At 44.4% G+C, this 27,211-nt stretch overlaps 2 protein-coding genes across 3 annotated transcripts in view; both read left to right on the top strand.

The window, feature by feature from the left end:
* The window catches only part of samd10a (sterile alpha motif domain containing 10a), a 17,526-nt gene extending 9,041 nt beyond the window's left edge, over positions 1–8,485 (top strand). Inside the window, exons 3-5 of one of the 2 annotated variants that reach the window (XM_062541481.1) lie at positions 1,549–1,717; positions 5,941–6,081; positions 6,607–8,485. In XM_062541481.1, coding sequence (XP_062397465.1) covers positions 1,549–1,717; positions 5,941–6,081; positions 6,607–6,629 — 333 coding nt within the window. In that variant the 3' untranslated portion in view covers positions 6,630–8,485. Of the gene's footprint in view, positions 1–1,548; positions 1,718–5,940; positions 6,088–6,606 lie in introns of both variants that reach the window. The other variant, XM_062541480.1, reaches the window with a different exon arrangement.
* A 131-nt stretch (positions 8,486–8,616) lies between these two features.
* On the top strand, positions 8,617–22,902 carry uckl1a (uridine-cytidine kinase 1-like 1a). The gene is made up of 15 exons (XM_062540090.1): positions 8,617–8,708; positions 12,845–13,029; positions 13,860–13,966; positions 14,895–15,065; positions 16,032–16,103; positions 16,434–16,623; positions 16,944–17,005; positions 17,229–17,245; positions 18,526–18,624; positions 19,370–19,463; positions 20,010–20,072; positions 20,440–20,562; positions 21,158–21,265; positions 21,940–22,096; positions 22,802–22,902. The coding sequence occupies exons 1-15, from the start codon at positions 8,623–8,625 to the stop codon at positions 22,882–22,884; spliced, it is 1,617 nt and encodes a 538-aa protein (XP_062396074.1). The 5' UTR covers positions 8,617–8,622; the 3' UTR covers positions 22,885–22,902.
* The last annotated feature ends 4,309 nt before the right edge of the window (positions 22,903–27,211 follow it).

The raw sequence follows: 27,211 nt of genomic DNA, 5'->3' as shown, positions 1-27,211 counted from the left end.
GAGAGGCAGGTAAGATAAGGGAAGATGAGAGATCAGAGAAAATGGAGAGAGAGAGAGAGTTTGAAGAGAGAGAGAGAGAGAGAGAGTTTGGAGTGACAGAGACAGCACTGTCGACAGAGAGAGGTACCTTAGTGGTGTTTGAAACTGATGAATCCCTGTGATCTTCAAAGGGTCCTGTAGGCTAAAAGCAGATTGCACATTTAGCATAGAAAGTCTCCAAATGCAGACAGATCAATATCGTAGGTCTATAATCATAATTTGTATTGACCTTGTTGTATAATTAGATGTTCTTGTTGTTTATTTATCTATTATCTACAATTAGATGTTGCTTTATTGACAATATAGAGAACCTGATAACATTATTAGACACTGTACCAAGTTGTACTGTCAGCCTAGCAGAACAATATTGTGAAGTTATATGAGTTAAGTGCTTGGTCCAGCCTTGAAATGTCGAGAGCTGTTCAGAGCCCCAAGCCTGAGATGTGGATCTACACGTGTGACTGTAGTGATTGGGGGGGAGCTAGTGCAGAGCGGCTTGTGGATTTGATGCTAGAATGGCCCCTGATCGGAGGAATGATAACAAGCAATGATGCTCGACATCTGAAGGGGAGCCATCCGTCACTGAGGAAAATGACCCTGCTTTGACAAAGAGAGGATGGTGGAGAATATCAACCACTTCAAATATGGAGCTGCATTTAACGACCGCAGTTTGGTTGATTATGGACAAGTCCCTTTGCCAACCAATCAGAGGGGCCGCTTGAGATTAAATGATCCATCTTAATTATGGGCTGTGCATACTGTGGAACAGGTTATTAAAACACTTTATTTTCCCAAATGGGTGAGAGACAGCATGAAAGTCATGAGTGTAACTGGCCAATGTGCATTTAGTCAGAAGAGAGCATGTTTGCATTTGTGTGTATGTGTGTGTCGGTGTGTCGGTGTGTGTGTGTGTGTGTGTGTGTGTGTGTATGTGTGTGAGGGAGGGGGGGTAGAGAGAGAGGGAGGGAAGGAGGGAGGGAGAGAGTTGTGGGTATGCTCTTGTTGCAGCACCAGGGAATGAGTGCACTAGTTATTTCTGCCTTGGGAGAGCACACCATATGCACAGCCCTCCTCTCCAGACCGCACTGCACAGCTTATGTTGTTTGTTGTTGTTTGTTTATCAGGTAATTTGTACAGTAATGAAGGTTCCGTGTATAATAGATTTACAGTAAAACATTAAGGCTTTTTCAAGGCTTCTTTACATATTTTTGGGGTTCTCCATCTGTCTGATTTTCTCTGCCTCTTGTATATACGTAGTTTTATTTATCCAAACATCATCTTTCATTATACAACAAACAAATCGCTTGTGTTTGATAATGGTTTCCCCTCGGTGCCTGTCTTCATTTAGAATGTATTTGAGAACATCAAGCTGGTTTTATTGATGAGTTTGTATACTTTATCTCTCTCTCTCTCTCTCTCTCTCTCTCTCTCTGTCTCTTTCTTTCTCTGTCTCTCTCTCTCTCTCTCTCTCTGTGTTTCTCTCTGTCATTCTCCCTCTCCCTCTCTCAGCTGCGTACAGGCGATTCCTACTCCGTGTACCACACCAGTCCCACCATCCCCAGTCTGTCTCGGCCAGTGGTGCTGTGGAGTCAACAGGACGTGTGTCGCTGGCTGAAGAAGCACTGTCCACACAACTACCTGACCTACGTAGAGGCCTTCTCCCATCACGCCATCACAGGTACTGTACAGTAGCTCACCTCTGGACCTTTCCTCGTTGGGCATAGGCCTTCATGCTAAACTCGGTTGTGTTCACAGTTCACTGTGAGTGGTGGTGTAAGTGGTGGTGACATTTTCACTTCCAACACTTTTGAAATGTAAAATTTAGCTGGGTACTTAGTCAGTAATGTTGTTTCATACCTACAGCATATCTGTATCTTTAGTTAGAACTCTAATATTTCCCTCAAATTTACCTCTACATAATGCTGCCACGGAAGTTTCCCAAGCATTATGTTCATATGATACTAACATGAAAAGTTCAGCAGTCATAATGGTTCTTACGCTTTGTAGCCAAATGGGCAAGATTTTTTAAAATCTATTTTGTGCAAATAAGCTCAATAAGCCAGCCACAGCTTGGCCAAAAACAACACATGTTTCCAGTTTCATGAGCATATGGTTGTAAGTATCATAAAAGTCAAAGCCACAGACATACCGCATGCAGCTGAGACCTGCTCAGGGATTTCACCTCTGCAGGGAGTTTTTCCTCACCACAAACATCACTGACGTAGGCACTTAGTTTTGGTTTAGGATGTGAAGTTCTCCAAGGATTTGGGTTAAGATCCCAGATATGTAAAAAAAGGAAAATTGGAACTGAAAAACCAAAACCGGATTGGTTTGGATTGGAAATGGACGAGTGGGTTAAAGGGATGGGAGAGAGCTCCAGTGGCCTCCCTATACCACCACACGGTCACGAATCCTCCACACTAGTGGAAAACCTCAGACATGAGTCAGACGATATAAAACAGAGCCCTGAACCCAGCAATTACCTTTGGCACGACCTCAAAACAACAACACATATCATCACAGCTAGTTGTGGGAAAGCACGAACGTTGAGTGATAGCGGCGCAGCATGGAGGGTAGTCACTGAAACCACACACACCCACACAAACCCACACACACACAAACACAAACACACAACCCACACACACACAAACACACACACACAACCCACACACACACACACACACACACACACACACACACATGGAAAGAGGTGTTTGGTGCAGATTCAAAGAGGAAGAGTCCTCCCCACCATTATGTGTCCGCCATCTGGATTCGTTAATGAGAGCGACTCCAGGAGGTTCAGCTAATGAGAGCGGGATCGGCTGCTTCCAGGCGAGCGGAGGTGGACAGAGAGCACGGAACCACTTTCCCTCTCAGCCCCAACGTTCACTTTCCCCTTTTTTGGAAAAGGCGTCAGCGTTTGAAACCATGAGACATGGGGAGAAGTGGGAAGCAGCATTTTCAGAGCTCCAGCAGGCTATAGCACACCAGCGACTATTATGAAACTGTCGCATGAAAACTACAGCCTGACAGACCTATTTTACAACAATAACGTTCTATTTTTTTTTGCCGCAGAAACATCACTTAGATCTTTTGTCTTGTATCTCGGCCATGCATTGATATATATTATGTGATATGGCGCACTCATTAAGTCAGATCAATCGCGCCTCTGCCCCCATTGCTTCGCGTGGAATTATGAATACAGCAACCTCGGGGTTAATGCAGGACAGGGGGCGTGACCTGCCGCTGAGGTCAATCAGATGAGTTCCTGCTGTCCTGTAGTGACGGATGCAGTGGGGTCAGAGGTCGCTTCCCCGCTGGCAGAACCTTGGTCTGCCCGGTTCTTCTGGCCGTGTTCTGCTGAATCCTAAGTAAGTCTGTGAAAGCTATAGGGAGTTCTGGGTGTCATAATATCACCATCAACATCCACGGCAGGTCTTGTAGGGGCATGGTGGGTATGTGGTGTGAGTGAGGGATGAGAAAGGTAGTGTGTGTGTCTGTATGTGTGTGTGTGTGTGTGTGTGTGTGTGTGTGTGTGTGTGTGTGTGTGTGTGTGTGTGTGTGTGTGTGTGTGTGTGTGTGTGTGTGTGTGTGTGTGTGTGTGTGTGTGTGTGTGTGTGGCGTGTGTGTGTGTGTGTGTGTGTGTGTGTGTGTGGCATGTGCGAGGACGGGGTTGTTTGTGTGTGTGTGTGTGTGTGTGCATTTGTGTGTGTGCCTTTTTGTGAGTCTGTGCATGTCTGTGTGTATGCATGCGCTGCTTTATGCTAAGAGAGTGTGAAAGTGTGGGGGGGGAGAGAGAGAAAGAGAGGGGGGAGTATCTGTGGATGCATCTGTTGATTCCTTTGAGGTGGTTACTACAGCTTGGCAGAAGATGACTTGGGTCTGAGAGGACACGTTCCAGGAATCTTGCTGGGCTCATAAAAGCCTCTCAACAGTCACGCATGTGTGAATTCTGACAGATGAGATGAAAGCAGTGATTAAATGAACTACACACACACACACACACACACACACTCCAACTGGGCCCTAGGTGGAGTTTCAGCTTGATGGCTATTATCTATTCATTGTTTCACAGATCAGTGGTTATGAAGATGAGAGTAAATGAAAGCTGTTAAGTTTATTCATATGAATCACACTCTTTGCTGCCTCAGTCTTTCTACTTTGCGCCATATCCGCATCGAGGTAGATCCGTCTCTCATCATCTCTCTCATCACTTAACCGGTTTTGTTTTCTGAGAGCTTTAATTCACATGAATTCACATATTCTTCACGAAAAATTATATATTCATTCAGGTGGTTCAGGTGGTTTGTGTGAAGGGGGACATATGATTTGTGAGTTGTGTGTCCATGCAAATGTGTGTGTGTGTGTGTGTGTGTGTCAGTGTGTGTGTGTGTGTGTGTGTGTGTGTGTGTGTGTGTGTGTGTGTGAGCGCAGGGAACGAAAAGAGTGACAGACAAACAAATAGACAGCCTGTGTGTGTAGTTGTGGGTGTGTGTGTGTACACACACGCCTGCATGTGCATGTGCACGTGCATGCCTACGCCCGAGCGAGGGTCCAGACTGTATCTTCCAACGTGTCCCCGGGCTCCTTTAAGACCTCTCCCGTCCGTCCATGGGGAATCGGCTGGCATTCCGCTCCGTCCCGTCCCTCTAATTGGACTCAGAGCATCAAGGGCAGAAGCATGCTGGGACCTGCTTAGAGGAGAGAGGGCTTTCTCGAGACTTAGCACTGGGGTGCTGAAAGGCACAGAGAAGTGTATCTGAGACAGAGAGGGAGTGGGAGAGAGAGAGAGAGAGCGAGAGACAGTGAGATGGAGAAGGAGGGGAGAGAGGGAAGAGAAGAGAGAGAGGGAGAGAGAGGCAGAAAGATGGAAAGAGAGTGCAGGGATGAAGTGGAGCTGTGAGGGCAGTTCGGCCCCGGGCGTGCTTGTTCTCAGACAGCATGTGGCTATGCACACATACAAGATTTATTTAGGGAGTTGGATCAATTCCTCAAGTGTTTGTGCCCTGCAGGGGGCTATGACAACACTCCAAGAATGTAGCCAGCATAGCTCACCATCACGTTTAATTAGTTAACAACCATGTTCATGTGTCGTTCAGAATGCCTTTTTGTGTCTCCATTTTCAGTATTCTATATAGTATCAAACTTTTATTTATAGCATTGCAAACTGTAAAGCTGCAAGTTATAAAGTTGTGTATATACCTACAGTATCTATCTATCCTCAGTTTCTATCTATCTGTCTATCTTATCTCTATCTATCTGTATATCTGTCTAACTGTCTACATGGTTTTGGGTTCTTCAAAAGGGGTTTAAAGGCATATCTGTTTAACATGCATTTAATTTATTAAGTGTTTCTTATGCATTATGGTTTGTACTGTATATTATAGTATCTAGTTATTTTCTGTTACTGTTGATTGAATTGACAGGCTGTGTGTATTATGTAAGGGATAATCAACGACACGCTGTGCGTTTCTAAGAAAATAATGCAAGTGGTACAGTAATAAGGACCCGACGCCGCAGGCGGAGGGGACTTCACTTTACACTTCGATAAGTGCATTATTTTCCTAGAAACGCATGGCGCGTAGTTTATTATTATCCCGCATATAACACTGCTACTATCATTTTCGTTTATATTGCCGCTGTCTTAGATACAATGTTGCTGTTTTTACCGCTACGTTCACATTGGCGAATTAATATTCAAGGTATAATGATATCTATATTTGTAGTATCACCAACTTTTAAATTGTTTACTGTATTGCTGTTATTTGTGTCACTTTGGACGAAAACTAAACACCATAACCATAACTATCTATCTATCTCTGTATCTATCTCTGTATCTATCTATCTATCTATCTATCTCTCCATCTCTCTGATGTACTTTGCTCCGTGTGCTCCTCCCAGGCCGTGCTCTGCTGCGACTGAATGGGGAGAAGCTGGAGCGCATGGGGCTGGTGCAGGAGACCCTCAGACAGGAGCTGCTCCAGCAGGTGCTGCAGCTCCAGGTGCAGGAGGAGGGACGAAACCTGCAGCTGCTCAGCAGGGGTTTGTGTGTGTATTACTCACAACATGCCATCTTATCTGTGTGTGTGTGTGTGTGTGTGTGTGTGTGTGTGTGTGTGTGTGTGTGTGTCTACAGTTGCGTCCAAAGTTGCGTCCGTGTCTGTGTGGAGTGCATGCTTCAGAAAATGTATGTTGGGTTCTTGCTTTGCAAGTCTGTCCAGTTGTTTGTGGTTGAGGAAGCTGTTGGTTGGCTGTTAAGAGTGTGTGTAGCCTACAGTTTGTGTATAATGAGTGTGTGTAGCCATAGTATGTATAACGAGTGTGTGTAACCTGTGGTATGTGTATAACGAGTGTATGTGGTTTGGTAACATGCATGTGGGTTGTCAAGTACTGAGTACTTGAAGTATTTATCCACTCTTTCTGTGTATGTTTGTGTGTCTTTCTCTTTCCCTCCTTCTCTCCTGTCTGTCTCCCTCTTTTCTTTCTTTCCATCACCCCATCCTCCTATCCCTCTCTCCTCTCCTCCTTTCCCTTCACTTCTCTTCCACTTCACTCTCTGTCACACAGGTTCGTTCGGAAACCTGTCATAATCCATCCATCCGTGGACCCACTTGCCCAGGCATGGCAGAGAGCGAGAGACCGAGAGTGAGCCAGAGAGGAAAGGGCATCGGACCGTGCTAGGGGACGGGGGGTGGGGTGTATAAGTGTGTTTGTGTGCGCGTGAGTGTGTGTGTGTGTGTGTGTGTGTGTCTGTCAGAGCCTCCGGCCCTGAGGCTTCTGAGACAGATAGCGCCAGGCTGGACCAGAGCACTGGAAACGGACTTCTTGAGAGACATGCTGGAAAGGCCTCCCATCGAGGCCCCCCGACTGCAGCCTCCTCTCATCACACACTCAGTGGAGCGGTGTGCCGTAGCCCGCAGCAGTGGACAGAGGAGGCCTGAGAACACGGGGAGGGCAAGGAGAGCATGTTGAGCACTGAGCTCTCCTCTACTGCTGCTTCTGCTTCTGCTTCGGCTTCTGCTCTTCCATCGTCTCGTTTTCCCCCTTATTTGTTGTTGGCGGCAGACGGGCCGAGCTGGGAACCGATTCCATGTTATTGTCTTTCTCATCGCTGGACTTAAGAGACATCCTGAGAGTGAGAGTGGAGAGTGAGTGAGTGTGTGTGTGTGTGTGTGTGTGTGTGTGTGTGTGTGTGTGTGCAAATGTATGTTTGTTGGTTTGTTTGTTTGTTTGTGTGTGTGTGTGTGTGTGTGTGTGTGTGTGTGTGTGTGTGTGTGTGTGTGTGTGTGTGTACTGTATATGTACAGTATGTGTGTGTTTGTGTGTGTGTCCCTAATTGCGCACCAGCACAACTGTTTGGTAGAAGTGGAATGGACTGTGCAGTGTGCAGACTGCGCCGCATGCTTCAAAGTCGCCCCAGATGACAGAAGGCAGATGCCAACAAAGGAGAGAATGCATGAGTCCCTCTTCGCCCCAAGGACCCAGTTCTTCCATCAAACAGACCAGTACTCATTGACACTAAAAAGCGCTGGGACTTCACAAGACATTGTCATGCATACGGCATACTCACTTTTGCATAAGGAATACCAATAAGTTACTTTAAAAGCATTTATTTGCCCCATATGTTTATGTTAGTATAGGTAAATGGAAACAGATTGATTGATTGTGTTTTGATATTTATAGTACTATCAATAGAACTTATTATTTTACCATATGGACTGGCATCTCCTGATTATTTGACATGTCAGAGATATAGGCATCGATTGTTATGCTAAATTGGATTGTGTCAGTTGCCCAACGGCTAGAATGATTGATAATGAATTCCCACCAGTAGGCTATGTTATGTTTTGTTGTTCGAGCCATGTGTCTGGGTGATGTATGACCTATTCTAAGATCCTTCCATGAGATATGTCCAGCAAATTGTGTTGACACAAGTGACCTCAAGGGAGAGGTGATCACTATAATTGCAAATGTATTTGGAGTCACTTGTTTGCCAGTTCAGTTGATGCCACTGATCAGTATCTGCCAGAAACAATAAAACCAAATCAGTTAGATTTGTCAAAGGTGGTCACCATTAAATTAGGCTGCAACACATGTATCATGTCCTACCATATGGCGTAAACGAAATGACTGTAAAAGACTTCTGAAACACATCCAGACAGTTACAAGACATATAGCCTACTGCTGTTTAATATTGTTGAGTTTGCTTATTATTAAGTCAGTTTTACCTTTCTGCGTGATGTACCCAGTTATCGGCGACAAAAATAAAATGTACAAAACCTGTGGTGTTCTTTTGTGAAGAGACAACTGGGTATATACTGCCATCATCTGGTGGTTGAAAATAGCATTCCCGGCCATATAGATCATAAATCCAAGATATGATAGCCTACTCGCTGTTATCAAAGTAAGTCATTTTCTGTGCGCTATAATAAATGGATGAAACTGACAGGTTTTGGAGCTACTTTCATAATCGAATGGTAATGGTAGGCCCTAATAATTTCCAATCGAGGTGGGTTGTCACTCTCAACTAGCCTACATTTCCCAGAAAGCATTTGGAGCACCGCGGCCAGCTGATTGTCAGAAATGTTCATGGCGATGTCGGAGATTTACAGGGAATGCCGCATCCCGCTGATGGAGTGTGGGAAGAAAGGCTCCTCTTTGTCAGACAGGTATTCAAAGTTGTTCATAGTGAGCAATTAATTTACTCTTACATTAAAGCAGACATTAAGACTGTCTGTGTTCGCTACTCTGACCTGTGGTAAGATAGTGACGATGCTCCGTCAGTCATTGGTTGAAACCGCGCGCTAATTCTGTAAAACTATTACACCAATAATTTCTGGATTATTCGAGGAGTTTGTGAAATCTTAATTCAAACGATAGCAGTTTTTTTCTGTAAACCATAACAATGCATCCTAGTTATTTTTCAAAAAGTAGGTGAAGGGTTGGTTAGCCTAATAGGCTGTGGAAGTATGAATGCGCATGACTGATTTGTGTCCTATGACTATCGCTGCCATCCTGTCCGTCTGCACCTCATTGGGTAGAGAAAGTCAGTCTCTTACATAATGTCAGTTTAACATGTTATATGATTCAATTTTAAGCGTGAAACACACTAGGTTCGAGGGAGAACATCTTTGACAGAGAATATGTGTCATTAGTAGTGCTGGCAGCCAGACGTATAAGGATTACAGTAACAGGCAGCAGCTACCGGTATGTCTGCCCTTAGGGTCCAGAATCACTGCAGGTGATAAATGCATCGCTACATCCTATGCTGAGGAAGTGTTGAAATGTAATGCTCAATTAAAGTAGGCTACATTCTGACAACAATTGTTTTGGCTGGTTAAACAGTTTTGTAGGCACACATCTCTTTCTCTTTAGGCTGTATCCCTTTCTGTCTGTCACAATGCCAAGTGGTTAGTTTAGATGTTATCCATATTTCTTTTTAATCCCATGACTTCACAATCAGACTGTTTGACTTCCCTTTGGCTCTGTTCAGCTGACCTACTGTAGGCCTAGGCTACATTTAGTGCTGATCTTGGATCATTGGTAGCCTACGTTTTTCTTATCCTGCAGTGACTGTAGCCTGACTCTCGCCAGACCCTTGTAGTTCCGCCATGCTCCACCAGAGGCGTTTCGCTGAGCTCCACACAAGGGTCTGGACGCGAGGGCAATCCAAACCCCTGGGCCAGTGATCAAAAAATAAGCAACCAATCAGGAGCGCCGAAGCGAGTGTTTGATTCAAATAACAATGGCGGCACGCAGCGAGGAGTCTTGTGCTGACATTGATTCTGCTATTTCAACCGTTTTGTCGAATCTATCGAGTATTCATTCTTTAAAAGATTAACAGAGAATAGTTTTGAAGACATTTATTGGTGGCAAGGATGTTTTTACTCTTCTTCCGACCGGGTTTGGCAAGAGTTTGAAGAAGCCTAGCACGTCATTCAAGATAACAGGCAAGTGGTTTATCAAATCACATGCGAGGATGTTTTACAAGGACCCGCCTTCAGAAATACATCTCCTATCGAGAAGTCCCAGATCCTTGTGTGAAGCAGACAGCGAACTACAGGATCTGGCGAAAGGCAGGTTACAGTGACTGACCCAAATCACCCAAACTTGATTTATAGTGTGTGTTACAAGCTGTTCCACTAGGGGGCAGGCTGTGGCCATACGAGTCTCGTCTCATAGGTGAGAGGGGAGAGGTGACTAAACACAGCTGACAGCACACAGGTTTTCTCGACAACAGCGTAGCCTACTCCAAGATGAGAAATGCCCATGTTCATGGAAATCAAGATCTTTTTGTTTTCCCGAAAAACACATTTATCAAAAGGCTGTAATCCTCGAATAATTAAACAAATTTGAGCACATCTACCTCATTTCTGTTCCTTCTCTAGAATGACACAGAGTAGATCTGCTACAGTACATAACAACATTTTTCAGGTATTGATGTTAGTAGGGCAATAGCACAGAAATGTCTGGCATATTGACGTATTGTTCAAACCTCTGACGTAGGCTACTATAATAATGTGTGAGATAAGCTTTATAGGCCTAGGCTTATATCTTTTTCTTTAGATAAAAAAAAACCAGTCAGCAATATATTGTATTGTATTCAGTATGATGTCTCATCCCTTAGTTTGTTTTTCTGACTTTTTCACATATCCTCTCTACTCTCTTTCACTCTCACTCTCTTGCTCCTGCTCAGACATGCTAACGACACACAAACACCCACCCCACACGCAGAGGATCAGGAGGAGATGTTCTTTGACTGATGCCTGACGGGTGTTTATGTCGTTATTTATACCAGCCTAACACGTATCACCTGCCACCGATCCCCTCTAAGCCCTTTCGCTTTCCCACGGGCTCCTCGGGCAGGTGGGGAATTAGAGGAGAAAGGAAACAAGACTGCAGACGGAGTAGAACCTGGAGCTCACTATTGCAGGGAGAGAAAGAGAGAGAGAGAGAGAGAGAGAGAAAGAGAGATTAGGAAAGGCCAGAAGTGTCTGTGTGAGGTGAAATGTCAGACAGATTCAGGGCAGAAAGACAAAAGATTTGTTTCTGTACCCCGGTTGCTCCTTCCTGCTGGTCAGCATATGGCGGGACTTTCTTTCTCTAACGGTGCCTGACATTCGCGTCCTGGCAACAGTGCTTCTTTGGACGGGCTTCTTGTTGCTTACTTGGTGTGGGAAGAGAGATCTGCTGGAGCGGTCTGTTGAGGATATTTTTGCTCATTTGGACAGCCACGTGTCGTAGATGGAGGGCTGTCGGCAGCCATACTCTGGGGCAGATATGACCACCCTGCCAGGCTACACTGGTGCCAGGATATCTGGTTGCTGGGCACTGCGCTCTGATGGAGGGTATGTGAATGTCAAACGATTTGCTGAAGAAGTCTCCACATTATTTAGCTTTGTTCTACCTTCTGGCCATTTTTGTATAGTCAAAGTGTACCTTTCATAACAAAAGTGAAGATCGAGATCAAGCGACGAGACCAGAATCCTCAAGAAAGATGAGAGAATAAAGATTTTAGAGTTGAAAGTTTAGCTTTGGTATTATATCCAAAAGGATCAGATGACCTCATTGAGTGAAGTTCTTGTGTCTTTTCATGAAGAAGTTGAAACTTGTTAGTTGCTGTGTGTACTAAGGGCATCTTTCAGTCTTTGATTCATCCAAGAACTGTGTGATCATCACCAGCTTCTTAGTGAACACTTAAATCAAAGATCCTTAATTTTTGACAAGATAGAGCAACATAATGTATCTCTGGAAGAAAAATTCGAACAGTTCCTGTCTGCTTAAAGAGGCGTGTCGCAAAGACGTCATAGTGGGATATCGATCTGTCAGATTGGCAAGCAGTTCAGTTCGAATGTAAACAGGTCTGCTTAAAAGGGGATTTAGCCCCCCTCCCCTTTGCGAAGACAGAACGCAGAAATGATCGAACGTTTGTGCCTCTCGCTCCGCTTTAACCCTCTCTGCTTCTATCAGAGGGAACAGAGGAACTTGTGCTTGTGTGAGTTCCGCCACACCTCCAAACGTGTTCTCTGAGGCCCAGGCGTGAGAGCTTAAATGAACCCTGTGGCTTCTTTGAGAAGAGCAGTAAATAAAGCCGGGTGTCACGAAGAGAGAGTGGCAGCTAAAACAAGGCTCTGATTTATACTGACTTAAGGGTTTGCACTCCTGCCAACGTGAGGAGCACTTTAGCTCATGCACATCTTTTGGATGCCGTCCACCAGCCAATAAGCAGACTTGAGAAGTCTGTCGTGATTGATTCTCTATGGGAGGAGGACCTTTTCTGCAGGGGTGATCCCCTGGGATATGCATGTTTGTATGAATTATGTATCATATTCCTTTACCCATCCGCTTTCAATGCCTATTGACATACCCACTTCAGGAACTCTTTTATATTTATAGATTGTGGTTTAATGCTGATGCAGACTATGCAGGAGATGCATCATGAAATGTTGCTTGAGTGTGCATACTGTGAATCACTAAAAGCAGAAGAATGACATGTACTTTTTTGATAGGACTGCTTTGTGTCCGACTAATAGAAGAGGGTGCAGGTTAAATGTCTGATAATCAGCTGTGAGCATATGTATAGCATGAGCATTTTAACTCACTGCAGAAATTAGCCCATTATTCAGTCATGAAATACTGTCTATCAAAGGTGGCATATGGATTCAGTAGACTAGAGTTTGGTTTTGAGTTTAAGTATACTGGAATCAGTCTGTTCGCTCTTTCCTCTTGACACATGAAGGAAGTGTTGCCATTGTTTGTTTTGTTTGTTTATTTCGTTTTGTTTGTATTGTGTGTGGCGTCTCAGTGGCAGTGGCGAGGACTCTCTGGACCGGCTCCTGCCCACGGTGAGCAGCGCCCTCCGCAGGAAGAGCACGTCTCTGAAGACAGAGCCGCCGCTCCTCCGCACTGGCACGCGCACCATCTACACCGCCGGACGCCCACCGTGGTACGACGAGCACGGAGCCCAGTCCAAAGATGCCTTCGTCATCGGTACGGCCAGTATATGTCCCCCCACCCCTCGACATGCCATGTGCGCTAATGCTCCTGAAAGTTACTGGGGTTTTGTTTTTGTTTTTGTTGTTTGTAGGAGCAAGACACAGCACTGATACACCTGCTCGTAGACACAAACTGTTCACACAAAAAGTATTTTTGCTCTTAAAAAGTATCAAGATGTTGATATACGGTATTGATATCATAACTTATGTTGGTTATATTGAGTTTTGTTCAATTTTCCCCATACTAACGCTACTAATAGCAGTCCTGAGGCATAGTGTGCCTGGCGCCATGTATTGGGACGATGCAGTAACAGCTGAATATTGCCAGTGTTGTTCCTAGCAGGTCTTTGATGTGCGGTGCCTCACCCACAGGGGTGTTGTTGGGGGGGGTTCTCAGAAGGTTGAACTCCAGCCTGGTTCTTCTGCTACCCAAGCTTTGTTTTGTTCAGCAATTTGAGAAGGTTAACATGAATCGCTGGGGAAGGACTCCCACACAGTGCACTACCTCTCATCTCTGTACAGAGAGCACGTCTGCCATCTGTGGAGGTGCCTTAAAAGCACACCGCATACACCACTTGTTGTGGTACAGTTTATTTGTGTCGTAAGATCACAGTGTAATCTTCAATTAAGATAATGAATAGACAAAGCCCATGGCCATGCAAAAGAATGAACACATTCTTCTCTGCAAAGCTTGGGGAGCTCACCTGGGATGAGCTAGATGGTGTGTTTTCTTCTCACTGCTGCGCAGTATAAAGGTTTCTGTTTGTGTTCTCATGAAGTTGTTGGACTGCAGCACTTGGTGTTCTAATTCTGTGTGTGCCTTAGGGCTGTGTGGTGGCAGTGCTTCAGGGAAGACCACGGTGGCCAACAAGATCATAGAAGCTCTGGATGTACCTTGGGTAGTGCTGCTGTCTATGGACTCTTTTTACAAGGTCTGTCTCTCTGTTTTCGTCCGTGTATCTATTTTCAGGTGTTTGTGTGTATGTGTGTGTGTGTGTGTGTAGTATGTGGTATGTGTGGGTGTGTGCATGAATGGGCACTAATCTGTGAATGCCTGTGTCCTGTGTGTCCATTGCCTAATCATCTGGGTCAGTTGTTTCTGTGTGTGTGTGTGTGTCTGTGTGTGTCTATGTGTGTGTGTGTGTGTGTGTGTGTGTGTGTCTGTGTGTGTCTGTGTGTGTCTGTGTGTGTGTGTGTAGAGCCAGGTAATCTCCTGTCTGTTTATAGTCCGCTAGCTAGAGAGTATCGCGTTAGATTGCGCCCCATGCAAAGCTCACCACACAGGAAGCAATTCTCATTCCCGCCTGATGTTCACTGGAGTTGGGAAAAGAGGAACAAAGACGAGGTTACGTAAAGATACAAGATGAAAAACAAATCCATTTCACATAACGTTACTCCCACAGTAGATTTTATGATGTGTAGCACTCATCATCAAAACACGCGAAAGAGAAGCTTCACCTCCATGAAGGAGAGATTTTTTAAAGCAGATGTTGTTGATCTTATGTAGTCGCCATTGACGACTCCACATTTGTGTGTTTCTGACCAAATGACAGAATGCTTCCCCGTATTTAAACACATGCAAGCAAAATAGAACACAAACACATTTTCAGAATGCCAGATAACCAAAAAGCATATTTTGCTGATATAAAGGTATAGCTGTAGCCTACACCACGCTGCTAAAGTGAGTCTTTACAATGATCCACACAGTACACTAAAGACCTTTTGGTAACTTTTTATTTGTTCACTCTTTTTGAGGATTTTCAATTTAATATATTCTCTCAGTCACGATGAGGTAGACGGCAACGTGCTGGGGCGTTAAAGTGTTCAGGCGTTTCATCATCATGTCTCCCCCTCCCCCAGGTGCTGACAGCTGAGGAGCAGACGCTGGCGGCCAGTAATGACTACAACTTCGACCACCCCGGGGCATTTGACTTTGAGCTGCTAGTGGCCACGCTGAGGAAACTCAAGCAGGGCAAGAGCGTCAAGATCCCCGTGTATGACTTTACCACCCACAGCCGCCACAAAGACTGGGTAGGTGCCGTTATTAGTTAGAATGGCACAAAAGCACATGTGGAGGCAGTAGAATGGTACTAATCATGTGATAATAATGTAATAATTCTCAATGAAACCAGTCAGCATATAATGGAAAATACTAAGTTTGTTGAGTGTTCAGATTCCGTAAATGGTTTATTATAATATTTTCCATTTGGTTTAGTATGAATAGTTTACTGTTATATTTGTGTTAAGAATTAAAGTGCCATTTTGAATTCTGAAATGGGCTTGGTCTGATTTCATGGTCATTTTTATGACCTGTGTAAAATTGCTATGAAACCCTTTTTATCTTCTTGTGTCAATTTTTTAAAGAGAGCTTTTAACCCAATGGTCTATTGCACAACTCTGTCAGTGGGTGTATGTTTAAGTATTGTGTTCGACCAAGGACAGAACTACCTCTGGAATGAATAAGTTCAGCACGAATGGATATACAGTTTACAGTCCTGTCTGTTTGGTTGTGTTCTGTGTATGCAGCGGCAGTAGCAGCGGTTGTTATGTAGCGTTGCAACCAGGTTGGCAGCCGCTGCAACTAACAGCAGCAGCTTAAGCAGATCTAGTCCATCAAGACCAAGCACATTACTGCCATGTACTTACATGAAAAAGCTCATAAACTCATACATCTGAGAGTTCTCTCTGAAATATCTTTATCATGAATTCACCAAGAAGCCCCTTTTTGGCATATACTCTTCAAACTTCAAAGTTTTTATTGAAAAGTAATTTCAATGTTCTGTCCAGTCGAGTGCCAGACAGAATTCTTGTCATAATTATTGTGGTCAAGGTTTCTTGTCAGAGCCAGAGACTTTCTTCTGTTAATGAACCACAGAGCTCTCCTCACTTCATTTTTTGTAACTTAAATTTCCACAAACCCCTTCATTTCTAGTCAGCTTAGGCTTGACATTTTGAGTTGGATACTCTGGATAATTCTCTCTTCGTTTGGTCTTTCAGAAAAACCTCTATGGTGCCAGTGTCATCATTTTTGAGGGAATCATGTCCTTTGCTGATAAGGAGCTTTTGCAGGTGAGAGACCTTTTGAAACATTTTCGATTTAGGCTCTTCTTCTTCTGCATGTGCCCTTTGGCTGGCACTATTGAGATAGCTGCCTGGTGAAGCTTCCATGCATCTCTAAAGAAATTAGACTTGGCCAAGGAAGCAGATAAGGCGAATAGGCAGAGAAGGCTGGGGATATTGAAGAAAATGAAACTCTGGAGATAGGAGAGGGGAGGATTGCATGCCTACTCTTTTTTTTTTTCTCCCCGTGGACTAATAGCAGATGCAGCAGCTAGCAGCTCAGTTTTTAGCGCCTGTTGTCTCAGATCCGAGCGTCACTCGGTGCCTTGCTGTTTGTAGCTCCTGGACATGAAGATCTTTGTGGACACAGACTCGGACATCCGTCTGGTACGGAGGCTCAGGAGGGACATCACGGAGCGAGGGCGAGACATTGAGGGTGTCATCAAGCAGTACAATAAGTTTGTGAAGCCAGCTTTTGAACAGTACATTGAGCCCACCATGAGATTGGCAGACATTGTTGTGCCACGCGGTAAGTCTTTCCACTAATGGCTATGTGCTATTGTTTGGTCAGTTATGGGGACAAGCTATGATTAATCTTTTATAGTTCTTTTGGATTAATATCGCTGTCACAAGCTATCATTAATTATCTTTCGTTCTTTTTGGATTAATACTACTGTCAACTTTGTCATCTATTATTTGATTGTTTACTGTATGTCCCTGTTTGCTTATTCATGTCTATATTTTCTTGTGCTTTACTTTCTCCTGCACTACATATAATTACTTTTAAGTCAACATTTCTAACGCATACTCTATTCTGTACTGCCCCCCTCAAACTATGCACATGATCAGGTGGGGGAAACATGGTGGCCATAGACCTGATAGTCCAGCATGTTCAAAGTCAACTGGAGGAGGTGAGCAAGGAGCATCATGGGAAAACTCTGAGGAGCCATAGGCACTTCACTGTACATAACAAAACACACCCACGCACACACACACACACACACACACACACACGGCACAGATACATTTGTACTGCATCATATCTTACAGCTAGTCATGTTATCTTTTGTTCATTTTTCCCCAGTCCTTTCTCACTCTCTCTCTTCTTTGTTTTCTCTCTTGCTCTTAATGCAGCGTGAACTCAGTGTCAGGTAGAGTAGACCCTCCCTTCCATCTCTCCATCCCTCCATCCTTCCCTCCTCTCTCTCTCTCTCTTTCTTTCTCTCTCTCTCTCTCTCTCTCTCTCTCCTCTGTGTTATCTTGTCTACCCTCCCTTGAGCCTCCAGTTATATCAACACAATCTGTGGGCCCGTTTACCTGTGGAACACACAATGCTGTGTTCCTACAATAATTTGCCGTTTGCAGTGCTTTTATGAGAGGACAATATTTCACAATATGAATATAAACACACTCCCATTCAGCACTAGTAGTCAGTAAATCATTGTCAGTTCACATCAGATGCATGCGATTGAACTGAGTAAGGTGAATAAACCTTAAAGACACTGCAGAAAGTCAGCCAACACGGCATTCACCATCAAAGAGAGCATGTACCATCAAGTGGTTTTGAGATGCTCTGTTGTTGAAATATTTGGAGGCCATAACTGTCAGCCCTTAGGTTTTTAGAGAGGCTTTTCTACCTGAGACAGCCTAATTGCAGCAGTAGTGCTGTGTGTGAGTCTCCTGTTGCTCGTTGTTTGGAGCGGCTGCTATTTATAAAAACACAGTCTGTGCCTGACCTTCCTGTGGAAATCCACCAGTAGAGCTTGTTTAGATGGAAATGGAAGTAGAAACTTCGGCAATGAGACATGAGTGAGATGTTAGTGAGACTGAGACGGCACGAGCGTCTATGTTTTGCCCCCAAGTGTCTGCTGTCGGGCACATGGTAGCAGACGTTTGTAGCCTCATTAAAATCTCAGCCTTCTGATCTCTCTCCGGGAGAGCCATTGTGTTCCAGTGGCAGATTGTTCCCTGTTCCTCCTCTTCATATTTTTGTTTTTCGGAACTTTTGTAAAGTGTTTTCAGTGAAGTTGGAATAATAGAAAGACTCTGCTGGTCTCTAATGGCTTTATTGTTTTTCTCCCTCTGACGTACATGTACTGATGTACTTATTCACTGGCAATCACCCCCTTACACACACACACACCCACACACTCTCTATCTCTTTTTCCTCCCCTCTCTCTCTCTCTCTCTCTCTCTATACATATACACACATGCAAACACACACACACACACACACACATACACATGCACACATGGATACGCACACACGCACGCACTCACGCTGATGATGAATTCATGATAATTCAATACACTAAATCATGAATTAAAAAATATGTACACACTCTCTCTTTCTGTCTTTCATTCACTCACTCACTCACTCACTCACTCAAACACACTCCCATCATGCCCACTAAACCGCGCCCCCAAACAGAGCGGTCCTGGCCTCGGCCCCCCAGACGCAGCCTTTGCCCCAGACGCTCAGCGTGCTGGAGAGCAGCCCGCAGGTCCGGGGCCTGCACACCATCATCAGGTCAGAGGGCACCTCGCCGTCTCTCTCCAGCCACCTCTTCACCTTTTCACCCTTCTAGCCTCTCCCTTCTGTCAAGCATACTGTCTTTAACCCCTTCACTATCTCTTTCAACTCACTGCCTAGTGCACAGTACATCACATAATCAATAGATACATAGATAGATAGATACTTCATTGATCCCCAAGGAGTGTACTTGATCGTGCGAGTGTGCGTGCGTGCGTGCGTGCGTGCATGTATGCGTGCATGTATGCGTGTACTATATGCATGTGCGGTGTTGCCTCTGTGGCAGACCGATTGCATTAGCCTAGGCAGGTGATTTCCAGTGAGAGAGAAGGCTAGGTTAGGCTAGGCTAGGCTATGCCTCTGGTACGTCCTCCTAGGTGAGGGTTATTCCAGTCACCTGTCTCCTTCTAACAGCAGACCTTACTGTGGAGGACAGGGTGCTAATTTGGATGGTATTAATAGTAACCTCACTGGCCCCCTCCTGCCTAAAGGCTCACAGTGATGCTGCAGTGAGGGCAAGCCATGCCATCCCATAATAATAATGCATGTCATGTTGAGTAGTGGGAAGATACTGTGTCAAGGTTTACAGTCATGATGATGCTATCCCGAATGGATCCAGGCAGGCAGATTGTCTAACTTAACTCTGTTGCTCTCTCTCTCTCTCTCTCTCTCTCTCTCTCTCTCTCTCTCTCTCTCTCTCTCTCTCTCTCTCTCTGTGTGTGTGTGTGTATCTCGTTTTCAGAAATAAGGAGACTAGTCGAGATGAGTTTATCTTCTACTCCAAAAGACTGATGCGCCTTCTAATAGAGCATGCTTTGACCTTCTTGCCATCGAAGGTGTGTGTGAATTATGCTTTTGTGTACCCTTGTCATAATAGATATACTATGTATATGTTATAGATAGCACTGTATTTGTGTGCATGTGCATGATTCTGAAAGTATTGGCAGTGCATATGTTCATCAATGCATCAATGTGCTCATCAATGCATATGTGCTCCTGTACGAATCATAATTTTGTGGTGACGTACTGTATGCATAGTATTCAAATAGCACATTTTAAGTGTATATCTCTTTAACACTTATCAAGCTCACTATTGTCTCATACTTCACACCCATAGGCCTGGTCCTGTGTTATTATTATAGGAAGATCAAAGTTGGCTCTACCACACACAATGCTAATTATAGCCTCAAAACCAATGGCTCGTTACCATTGTTCTGCTGACCCGGGTTCATTTGTTATGCATGTTTTTAATTAATTTGCGAGATAAATGCAGAGTCATGTGCTTTGAGTGTACTTGATGTTCTGTTGCGGTGTTACGCCGTGGTCAGACTGATAAAAGTGAGATGCTAATGAGATAGTAAAGCGCTCGCTTGTTTCCGCAGCCTTCCACCGTGCAGACGCCGCAGGGCCAGGAGTACGAGGGGAGGAGCTTCAGCGGGAAAGGGGTGGGTCTTTCTCTCTCTCTTTCTTTCTTTCTATTCCTCTATTTCTTTCTGTCTGTTTCTCTCTCTCTTTAGTATATGTGCACCGTTTTTGTCCGTTTTGTCAACGTCTGATAATCCTTTGCATGTAGGATTTATGTCGAGTGGATTTCGAAATTGTCCTGACATCTGACATTAGCCCATATCTGGCCCATAATAGCAAATGTGTCAACGCCCTCCATCTACAAACTGTAATCCGTATGTTGTCCTTATAGTATGCCATGTCCTCTCCTGACACTCGTGTATGATGGCCCATAGATAACAGGCATGATGGCAATAACATCCTCCATCTACAAAGTGTAATCCACGTGCTGTCATGCCCTCTCCACAGATAACAGGCGTGTCCATTCTGCGGGCAGGGGAGACCATGGAGCCGGCGCTGAGGGCAGTCTGTAAAGATGTCCGCATCGGCAAGATCCTCATCCAGACCAACCTGGACTCAGGGGAACCAGAGGTAACTAGCCAGGAGAATTATCCTGCACTGACAGCCAGATGGACATGTCCATTGTGAAGGACACCGGTGAAAATGGCTTTAGTTTGGAGGCAGTCATAATAAAGCAGCTTTTTTGTAAATGTAGTGAAATGTTTTGTTTGTGGGGTTGAAGAGCACTGAGGTAGTGAGTCAGAAGAATATTGCCCTGTTCTTGGAACATGTTCTGTTTTCTTGCAACAGAGGGTAATAGCTTTCGGTGTGGTGGTTTCAATGTGCCAACTTGAGCATGTGATATAAAAAAAAATGTGAAAAGTGTAGGGAATAAGATATTCCTCTACTCTCTCACTGAGTTAAATTATTGATTAATGAACAGTGACAAACTTTTGAGATATTTCAGCTCCTTCCTCAGCTACTCCTCTCCTGCCTCTCCTTGCCCCTTCGACTTGGTCTCCATGGTAACCAGGAGTTCCAAGTTCTCACCACATCTCTGTGGTGACCAGGGTTTCCTCTTCCTCCCTCAGTCTCCATGGTAACAGCCTCTTCACCATCCTCTTCCTCTCTCTCTGTCCCCCTCTCTCTCTCTCTCTCTCTCTCTCTCACACTCTCTCTCCACCAGCTGCACTACCTGCGCCTGCCCAAAGACATCAGCGAGGATCACGTGATCTTGATGGACAGCACGGTGTCCACCGGAGCGGCGGCCATGATGGCTGTGCGTGTGTTGCTGGTGCGTCACATCACATCACCCCCGCCCATCTACTTTATATGCATTACGCTCCTTAATGGTCTCCAGTGAGGGGCAACAGCTGTCCCCTACAAAACGTGACTGACACACTGTCACTCGGTTTTACCTGAGCAGTTGACCAGTTTTAGTAATAGTGAGTGGCAAAATGACAGAGAGTACAGTTAGTCTATGGTATGTCTTTAGTACTATGGTATGTCTCACTTCTTACATCTTATTTGATATTCATTTAATTTAATATGTTAACGTAATATGATTCTCATAATTATCTATTCTATTCTATTCTCAAGAATACTTACTTGCTTCCTTCCAAAACCTTTGATAGTGAACCATAAAAATGGATCTCCAACTGGCTGTGTTTACTGTAGGCATGCACAGAATTTGTTTGATTATGCTATGGTCATGTCAGATGGTCAGAAACTTAATCTGAACTATGGTAAGAGTTGGAGCTGTTGCTCTCCAGGGAAGTTAAAAATAAAATGTTTGGGGAGTGACGACTTCCAAAGCAGTAGCTCGAGCTCCCTGGGGTTTGGCGTGTGTGTGTGTGTGTGTGTGTACAGTGTAGCTCCACTCCACTGAGACCGTGTGCTAACTGATTGTAGTGTGTGTTGCTCCACTCCTCTGAGACTGTGTGCTAACTGGCTGTGGTGTGTCTCCAGGACCATGATGTGCAGGAGGAGAACATTCTCTTGGTGTCTCTGCTGATGGCGGAGCTGGGAGTGCATTCCGTGGCCTACGCCTTCCCCCGTGTCAGAATCATCACCACCGCCGTCGACGAAAGCGTAGACGACCTTCTCCAAGTCATTCCGGGAATAGGTGAGAGTGGTGGTCCAAAGGGTCGACAACAACCCTGCCCTAAAGCATGTGGAGTGTGTGTGGTCAGTGCGGAGTTAGAGATAAACAGTCAGTGGTTCTGAATTTAACATCTTTCATCCGCACAAAATAGCCCATTGTTGGCTAAATGAACCATTCAGAACTGAAGACTACTTTGATGTTCATTCCCGATGAGAATGATGATAAAGGTTCTACAAAGGAATCCTGCCCCTGATCAGTGCTGTTTGTGAAATCTTAAACTTTAAAGAACGCAAGTCCATGGAGCTTTCAGCGTGATGCCTTTGGATACATCGATACAGAAGATGTCTTTCTTCCGTCTCTGAAGCACATGCACAGCACACTGTGTACAATGTGCTGTAAACATACATTTCACAGAATGTAGTCGGAGAAATAAAATGAAGGTTTGTTCTTCATCTGTGAATCTCATAAGCACATGACCTTGGCCTTGTGACTATCATTTACCAGTGGCGATATGAATTCAATGATGCATCTGTTGCATAACTGAACTGTGTACATGTACATAAAAAAAAAAACCTTGCAGCGTCTTCTATACAGTGCGGAAAAATCTTTGTAATATCTTACAGATCAATTGCACATATCAGTAGCTAATATACTGCCGGACACAGCATTGACCTTTATGTAACACAGAATTATGAGCTTGTCCTCTTGTCATTTTTTTCTCCGAAGGGGACTTTGGGGACCGGTACTTTGGGACGGACGGCACATCGAACTGGAGCGACGACGATGACCAAGATACACTCAGCCACTGAGAACCGGGCGCTGCCAGCGTGCTGGCGGGGTAAGGGTGGGGGAGTGGTATAGGTAAGGGAGGGGGGCATTGATATTCTGCACAGCCCCAGGGAAAGGCTGCACTTCTCCGACTGCCAGGGCTACCTGTCTGACAGCCTCTCCACACTCACACACACACACACACACACACACACAAAGTCCGGAAGAGCACCATCTTGCAAATTGTCTTGCAAATGAGACCGCACATCCACAAATATATTCCTTTTTCTAATGAATGTGTGTAACTGTGATGGATGTTTTGATAACCTCATTTCGCTCCCCCGAATGTGTGCAGGTTGTCTTGTAGATATCTCTATCTCTGTAAGTGAGGGTGTGATTATGAGGTTTTTTGTACTCAGAGGAAATGGACCTCTTAATTTGGTGATCCCAGATTTGTCCTGGTACGTTTGTGAGATGACAGAAAAGCACAAGTCATTGTTTATTGATAACTTGTACTCAATAAAGACATTATTACTCTTCTCTGTGATATTACTTTTAACTCAGTAACTCTAGTATCTCAGTAACACTCCAAGCTGACGAAAATCCCTGTTAATATCATGGGTTAATAAATAAGGATGGTTAATTACTGATCCTCTTGCTCTTACTTAATGCACATCTTTGGACATACTCGTAGAAGTCTTTCGAGGGGAGGAAAATGGGTAGGCTAAGAGTCGAGAGAAATATTATGGCTGCCTTATATTGTCTACCGTTGGGCAGTCGATGGCAGAGTCGGCCAGGATAGATCTATTGATTACTGTTGGTTGGCCGACAGGAAGGGTAGCGTGCAGCCAGCCTCCCTCTGTGTGCTCTTGTGAGCCGCTCCCTTTTTTGAGAGTCTGAAGGTGCCTCTCATTTAGAGTTCATACGTCCTCCCTCACTCCTCGGGCCTCGATCCTCACTGATTTACATAAAGAAAGATAGACGTATAAACTCTAAATGAGAGGCACCCTGAGAGTCACGCTTGTCCTCAGTCTGATCTCCCATGTTTACTAAAATGACCGTAATTACGTGTATGTTTATATGTCTTGTAAAGAGCACAGCGGAGGGAGCCAAAGCACAAACAGTGGAGATGGTAAGGGTTGTTCTTGTTTTAGTTGTGTCTCCCCCTTGTCATACCTCTTCATGAAGTGATGTGTTATTCCAGGAGACACTGTGACTGTGTAGGTGAGGACTGGTCACTATAAGATAAACAAGAATCATTTTGGATTGAGGACTGACTCCCGGATATAGCTGTTCAGAGCTTCGGCTTTTAGTGCCCCCTCATATCAAACTCTTAAATTAATTAATCTGAGTACCTTTATACTCAGAGATGAGCCTAAGCCCGATGCACCACCAAAATCAAATCGAAGGAGCAGGAAAAACCTGTCCTACAAAAGCTTCCCTCGAAAGACAGCAACGAGGGGTTCGATATTTTCAAGGTGTGCCACATTCACTTCAGTAAACTTGACAAACGCATTTCAGGTCAGGCGCTGACCTGAAAATAGCCCTGTGATGAGCGCTGTGACTGGAGCAGCAGTGAGTAAGCGTTCGAAACTGCTCCTCCAGCTACAGCTGTGAGGGCAGTGCTCCTGTTAAGTCTCGCTGTGGCCAGCAGGGGGCAGCTGCGGTCACTTTAGGCTTGGCCAGTTCTAGTTGCTAGGTCTTCCCAACTGCAGAGAAGCAGTAGCGTAGTCAGCATGCATAGGCAAGTGTGAAAATCCTTAAAATGTCTCTGTTGAGTGTAAATGTGTTTGTAAAAAGAAAAACATTGATCAGTCTCTGACTTGCCTAATTTGAGAAACGTCAGTTAAGTAGTTTGAATGAGACGGGAAGCCCCAATGAAATGGCTCTCAATGGCTTTTGGCATGGTGCAAATGTTGTCAATAAACAACATTAAAATGCCCTCACCATTAGCTCACTTGCACAACACATCCATTTCACTTTGTATCTCACAATTTGCAAATGGCTGAGTGCATTTATGTAAATGAGAACAATTGCAGTTTGTGGTTGGCTTTCTAATCAATCACGTTTGTTTGGCTTATCAAAATGGACTGTTGCTTCTCTCTTGAATTGTGTTACTTTCAACATGTACAAATACATTCACCTTGTTGTACATCATCTCACATACAACAGTACAGTCAGTGCCTTTGATTTGTAAAGCATTGGCCTTGGTAGGCTGTATTGTTCTGTACCATGTGTCTTTGTTGTGAAATCTACGAACAGCCTTATAAATGTATTGTAGTAAAAGAGGCAATTAACTGAGACAACCCCTGTGGCACCTGCTTTAGAGGCAGCATTATGTAAGCTTAAGCCTCAGGTGGCCTTCGTCTGTAGTGAGGACAGGTAAGATAGTAACCTTGCACAAACACATCAACAGTACCAAACAATGACAGTACCAGGAACACCTCTAAGCAGTCTAGGAAACCTGTCAGTGGACCAGGAGCCATACTGCACAGGATGAAGGCTGCCGTATAGCGATATGTTGCTAAGAGGGCTTGTGCGAGGGTGCTCTCAGTTTTTCCATTTGCTGATTGCTTTGCATGGTTACTTGGAGCTCTTCTGAATGGAAGTAGCTGCAGAATTAACCACAGATATAAAAAAAAAATCTGTAGCAATACTGAGCCATTCCTCTTCTGCACACCTATCTCCCTACCTAACATTATCTTTGTCCTGTCTACAAGCATCAGACAACCGTATAAGACTGTGTTGCTTAATCACTGATAAGTGATTATTAAAACATATTAGCCTCTCCCTCTGGACATCTTGAATGGATGAAACACTCATCCACGAACCATACCACACTTCAATTGGCTTACCCCATCTGCACACAGTAATTGCTTCTAGAAATGTGTTCCATATACAGTGTGTGTGTGTTTATATCACAGACCAGACAATGTATGTCCCTGTTGCTATGGCACTAGCTAATTATGAATTTAACAGGCAGCTCTTGCCATATGTTTGTAGCGTATGCTCAGAAGACAATTAGAAAACCATTTTCCATGTTTTTTTTTGTTTTGTTTTTTTAAGAGAAAGATGTCGGTGTGTAGTACTTAACAAAATATAATTCCCAATGAGGACAATGGCCTGCCACTATTGCTAAAGACAGCACACCAAGAGTAACTGTTGTGTTGTGTCTGGCAAGTGAATGCTGTTGCCACTGAATGACTGGTTTCAAGGCCACACCTCAAACGTGGCCATGCCTGTGCCTGTACATCTGCCTGAGCTGTGTATAAATGTTTTAGGGACGCATCCCCCGACAGTTTCCCCCCTGTCTCCCCAATGGTCCTCACCATGTTGACATCTTGGTGATTGAACCTATCATGCATGCTGGATTCTCCTAGACAGCAAGCGGGTCGGCGGCCATGTGACTGCAGCCTCAAGGTTAACCCGTTACTATGGAGACAAGCCCACCAATAAAAATTCAGCTGACGGTTGCTATGTTGACTGCACGCTTTTTGTTTTAAGGATGACCTATTTTTTTTTTCCCCAACCAAGTCAGACACAGGCCTCATTCCGACAACACATGCGCACACACACACACACACACACACACACACACACACTTCACATCACATCACAATAGAGGATAAGAACATAAGCAGCAACATGCAGTACAATTCCATTCACTGCCTGGGCGGTTTCTTATCTAAAATAATAAGGAGTGAAGTGGTTTCAGGAGTATGGGAGGAAGTCTATCTTTTAGATGAATGTAAGAGTTGTCATGGCAACAGTGTCGCCACTAAAACTGCAACATGACATGCATGTGTGGTATTGTTGGTGTTGAATTAAATTGTTAAATACCTGCATCTGGAGAATCTAAAGAGCTTAATATTTTTGATAAGATTAAGTAATAGTGTTACCCTGCTGTGGATCAGAAGTAGCCTACATTGGCAACAGAATGAAATATCATTTCCACTGTCCTGCTTGCCCATTATTGCCCCTAACTAGCCCTGACTGGAAACCGCATGACAGAAAAGCAAGAAACTATTCCAGCCTTGGATGTGTGATAATTGAGAAATACATAACAAAGCCCCACCCCCCATAACCCACACACACATGCCATTTAGGAAGATGGCTATGAAGTGGCTATGACGCATTTACAAATTTATGTCTGTGGAAGGGGAAGCTAGTTAGGCTATGCCAACATTTCCAGATGATCCTATTGACACGGTTGGATAAACAAATGTATTCAGAAGAAAACCGAATAGTATCCTCAGTTGGCTTAGATTAGTGCCTCTGCTCAAATGAGCCCTTTTGACAGAGACCGCAGTAGTGAACTTGTGAATAAGCCCATCAAAAACCCTGCATATGAGTACATGAAGTGCTTTT

The sequence above is a fragment of the Sardina pilchardus genome, chromosome 7, assembly GCF_963854185.1.
Source record: "Sardina pilchardus chromosome 7, fSarPil1.1, whole genome shotgun sequence".
Classification (NCBI taxonomy): domain Eukaryota; kingdom Metazoa; phylum Chordata; class Actinopteri; order Clupeiformes; family Clupeidae; genus Sardina; species Sardina pilchardus.
Note: the sequence above shows the minus strand (reverse complement) of the source record. Positions and strands in the feature narration are given on the sequence as shown.

Excerpts from the sequence above, each read along its gene's own strand:
- uckl1a (XM_062540090.1), top strand. The coding sequence starts at position 8,623 with ATGTTCATGGCGATGTCGGAGATTTACAGGGAATGCCGCATCCCGCTG. Across the intron at positions 16,104-16,433 it reads CTGATAAGGAGCTTTTGCAG|CTCCTGGACATGAAGATCTT; the intron begins GTGAGAGACCTT and ends TGCTGTTTGTAG. Across the intron at positions 18,625-19,369 it reads GGCCTGCACACCATCATCAG|AAATAAGGAGACTAGTCGAG; the intron begins GTCAGAGGGCAC and ends TCTCGTTTTCAG.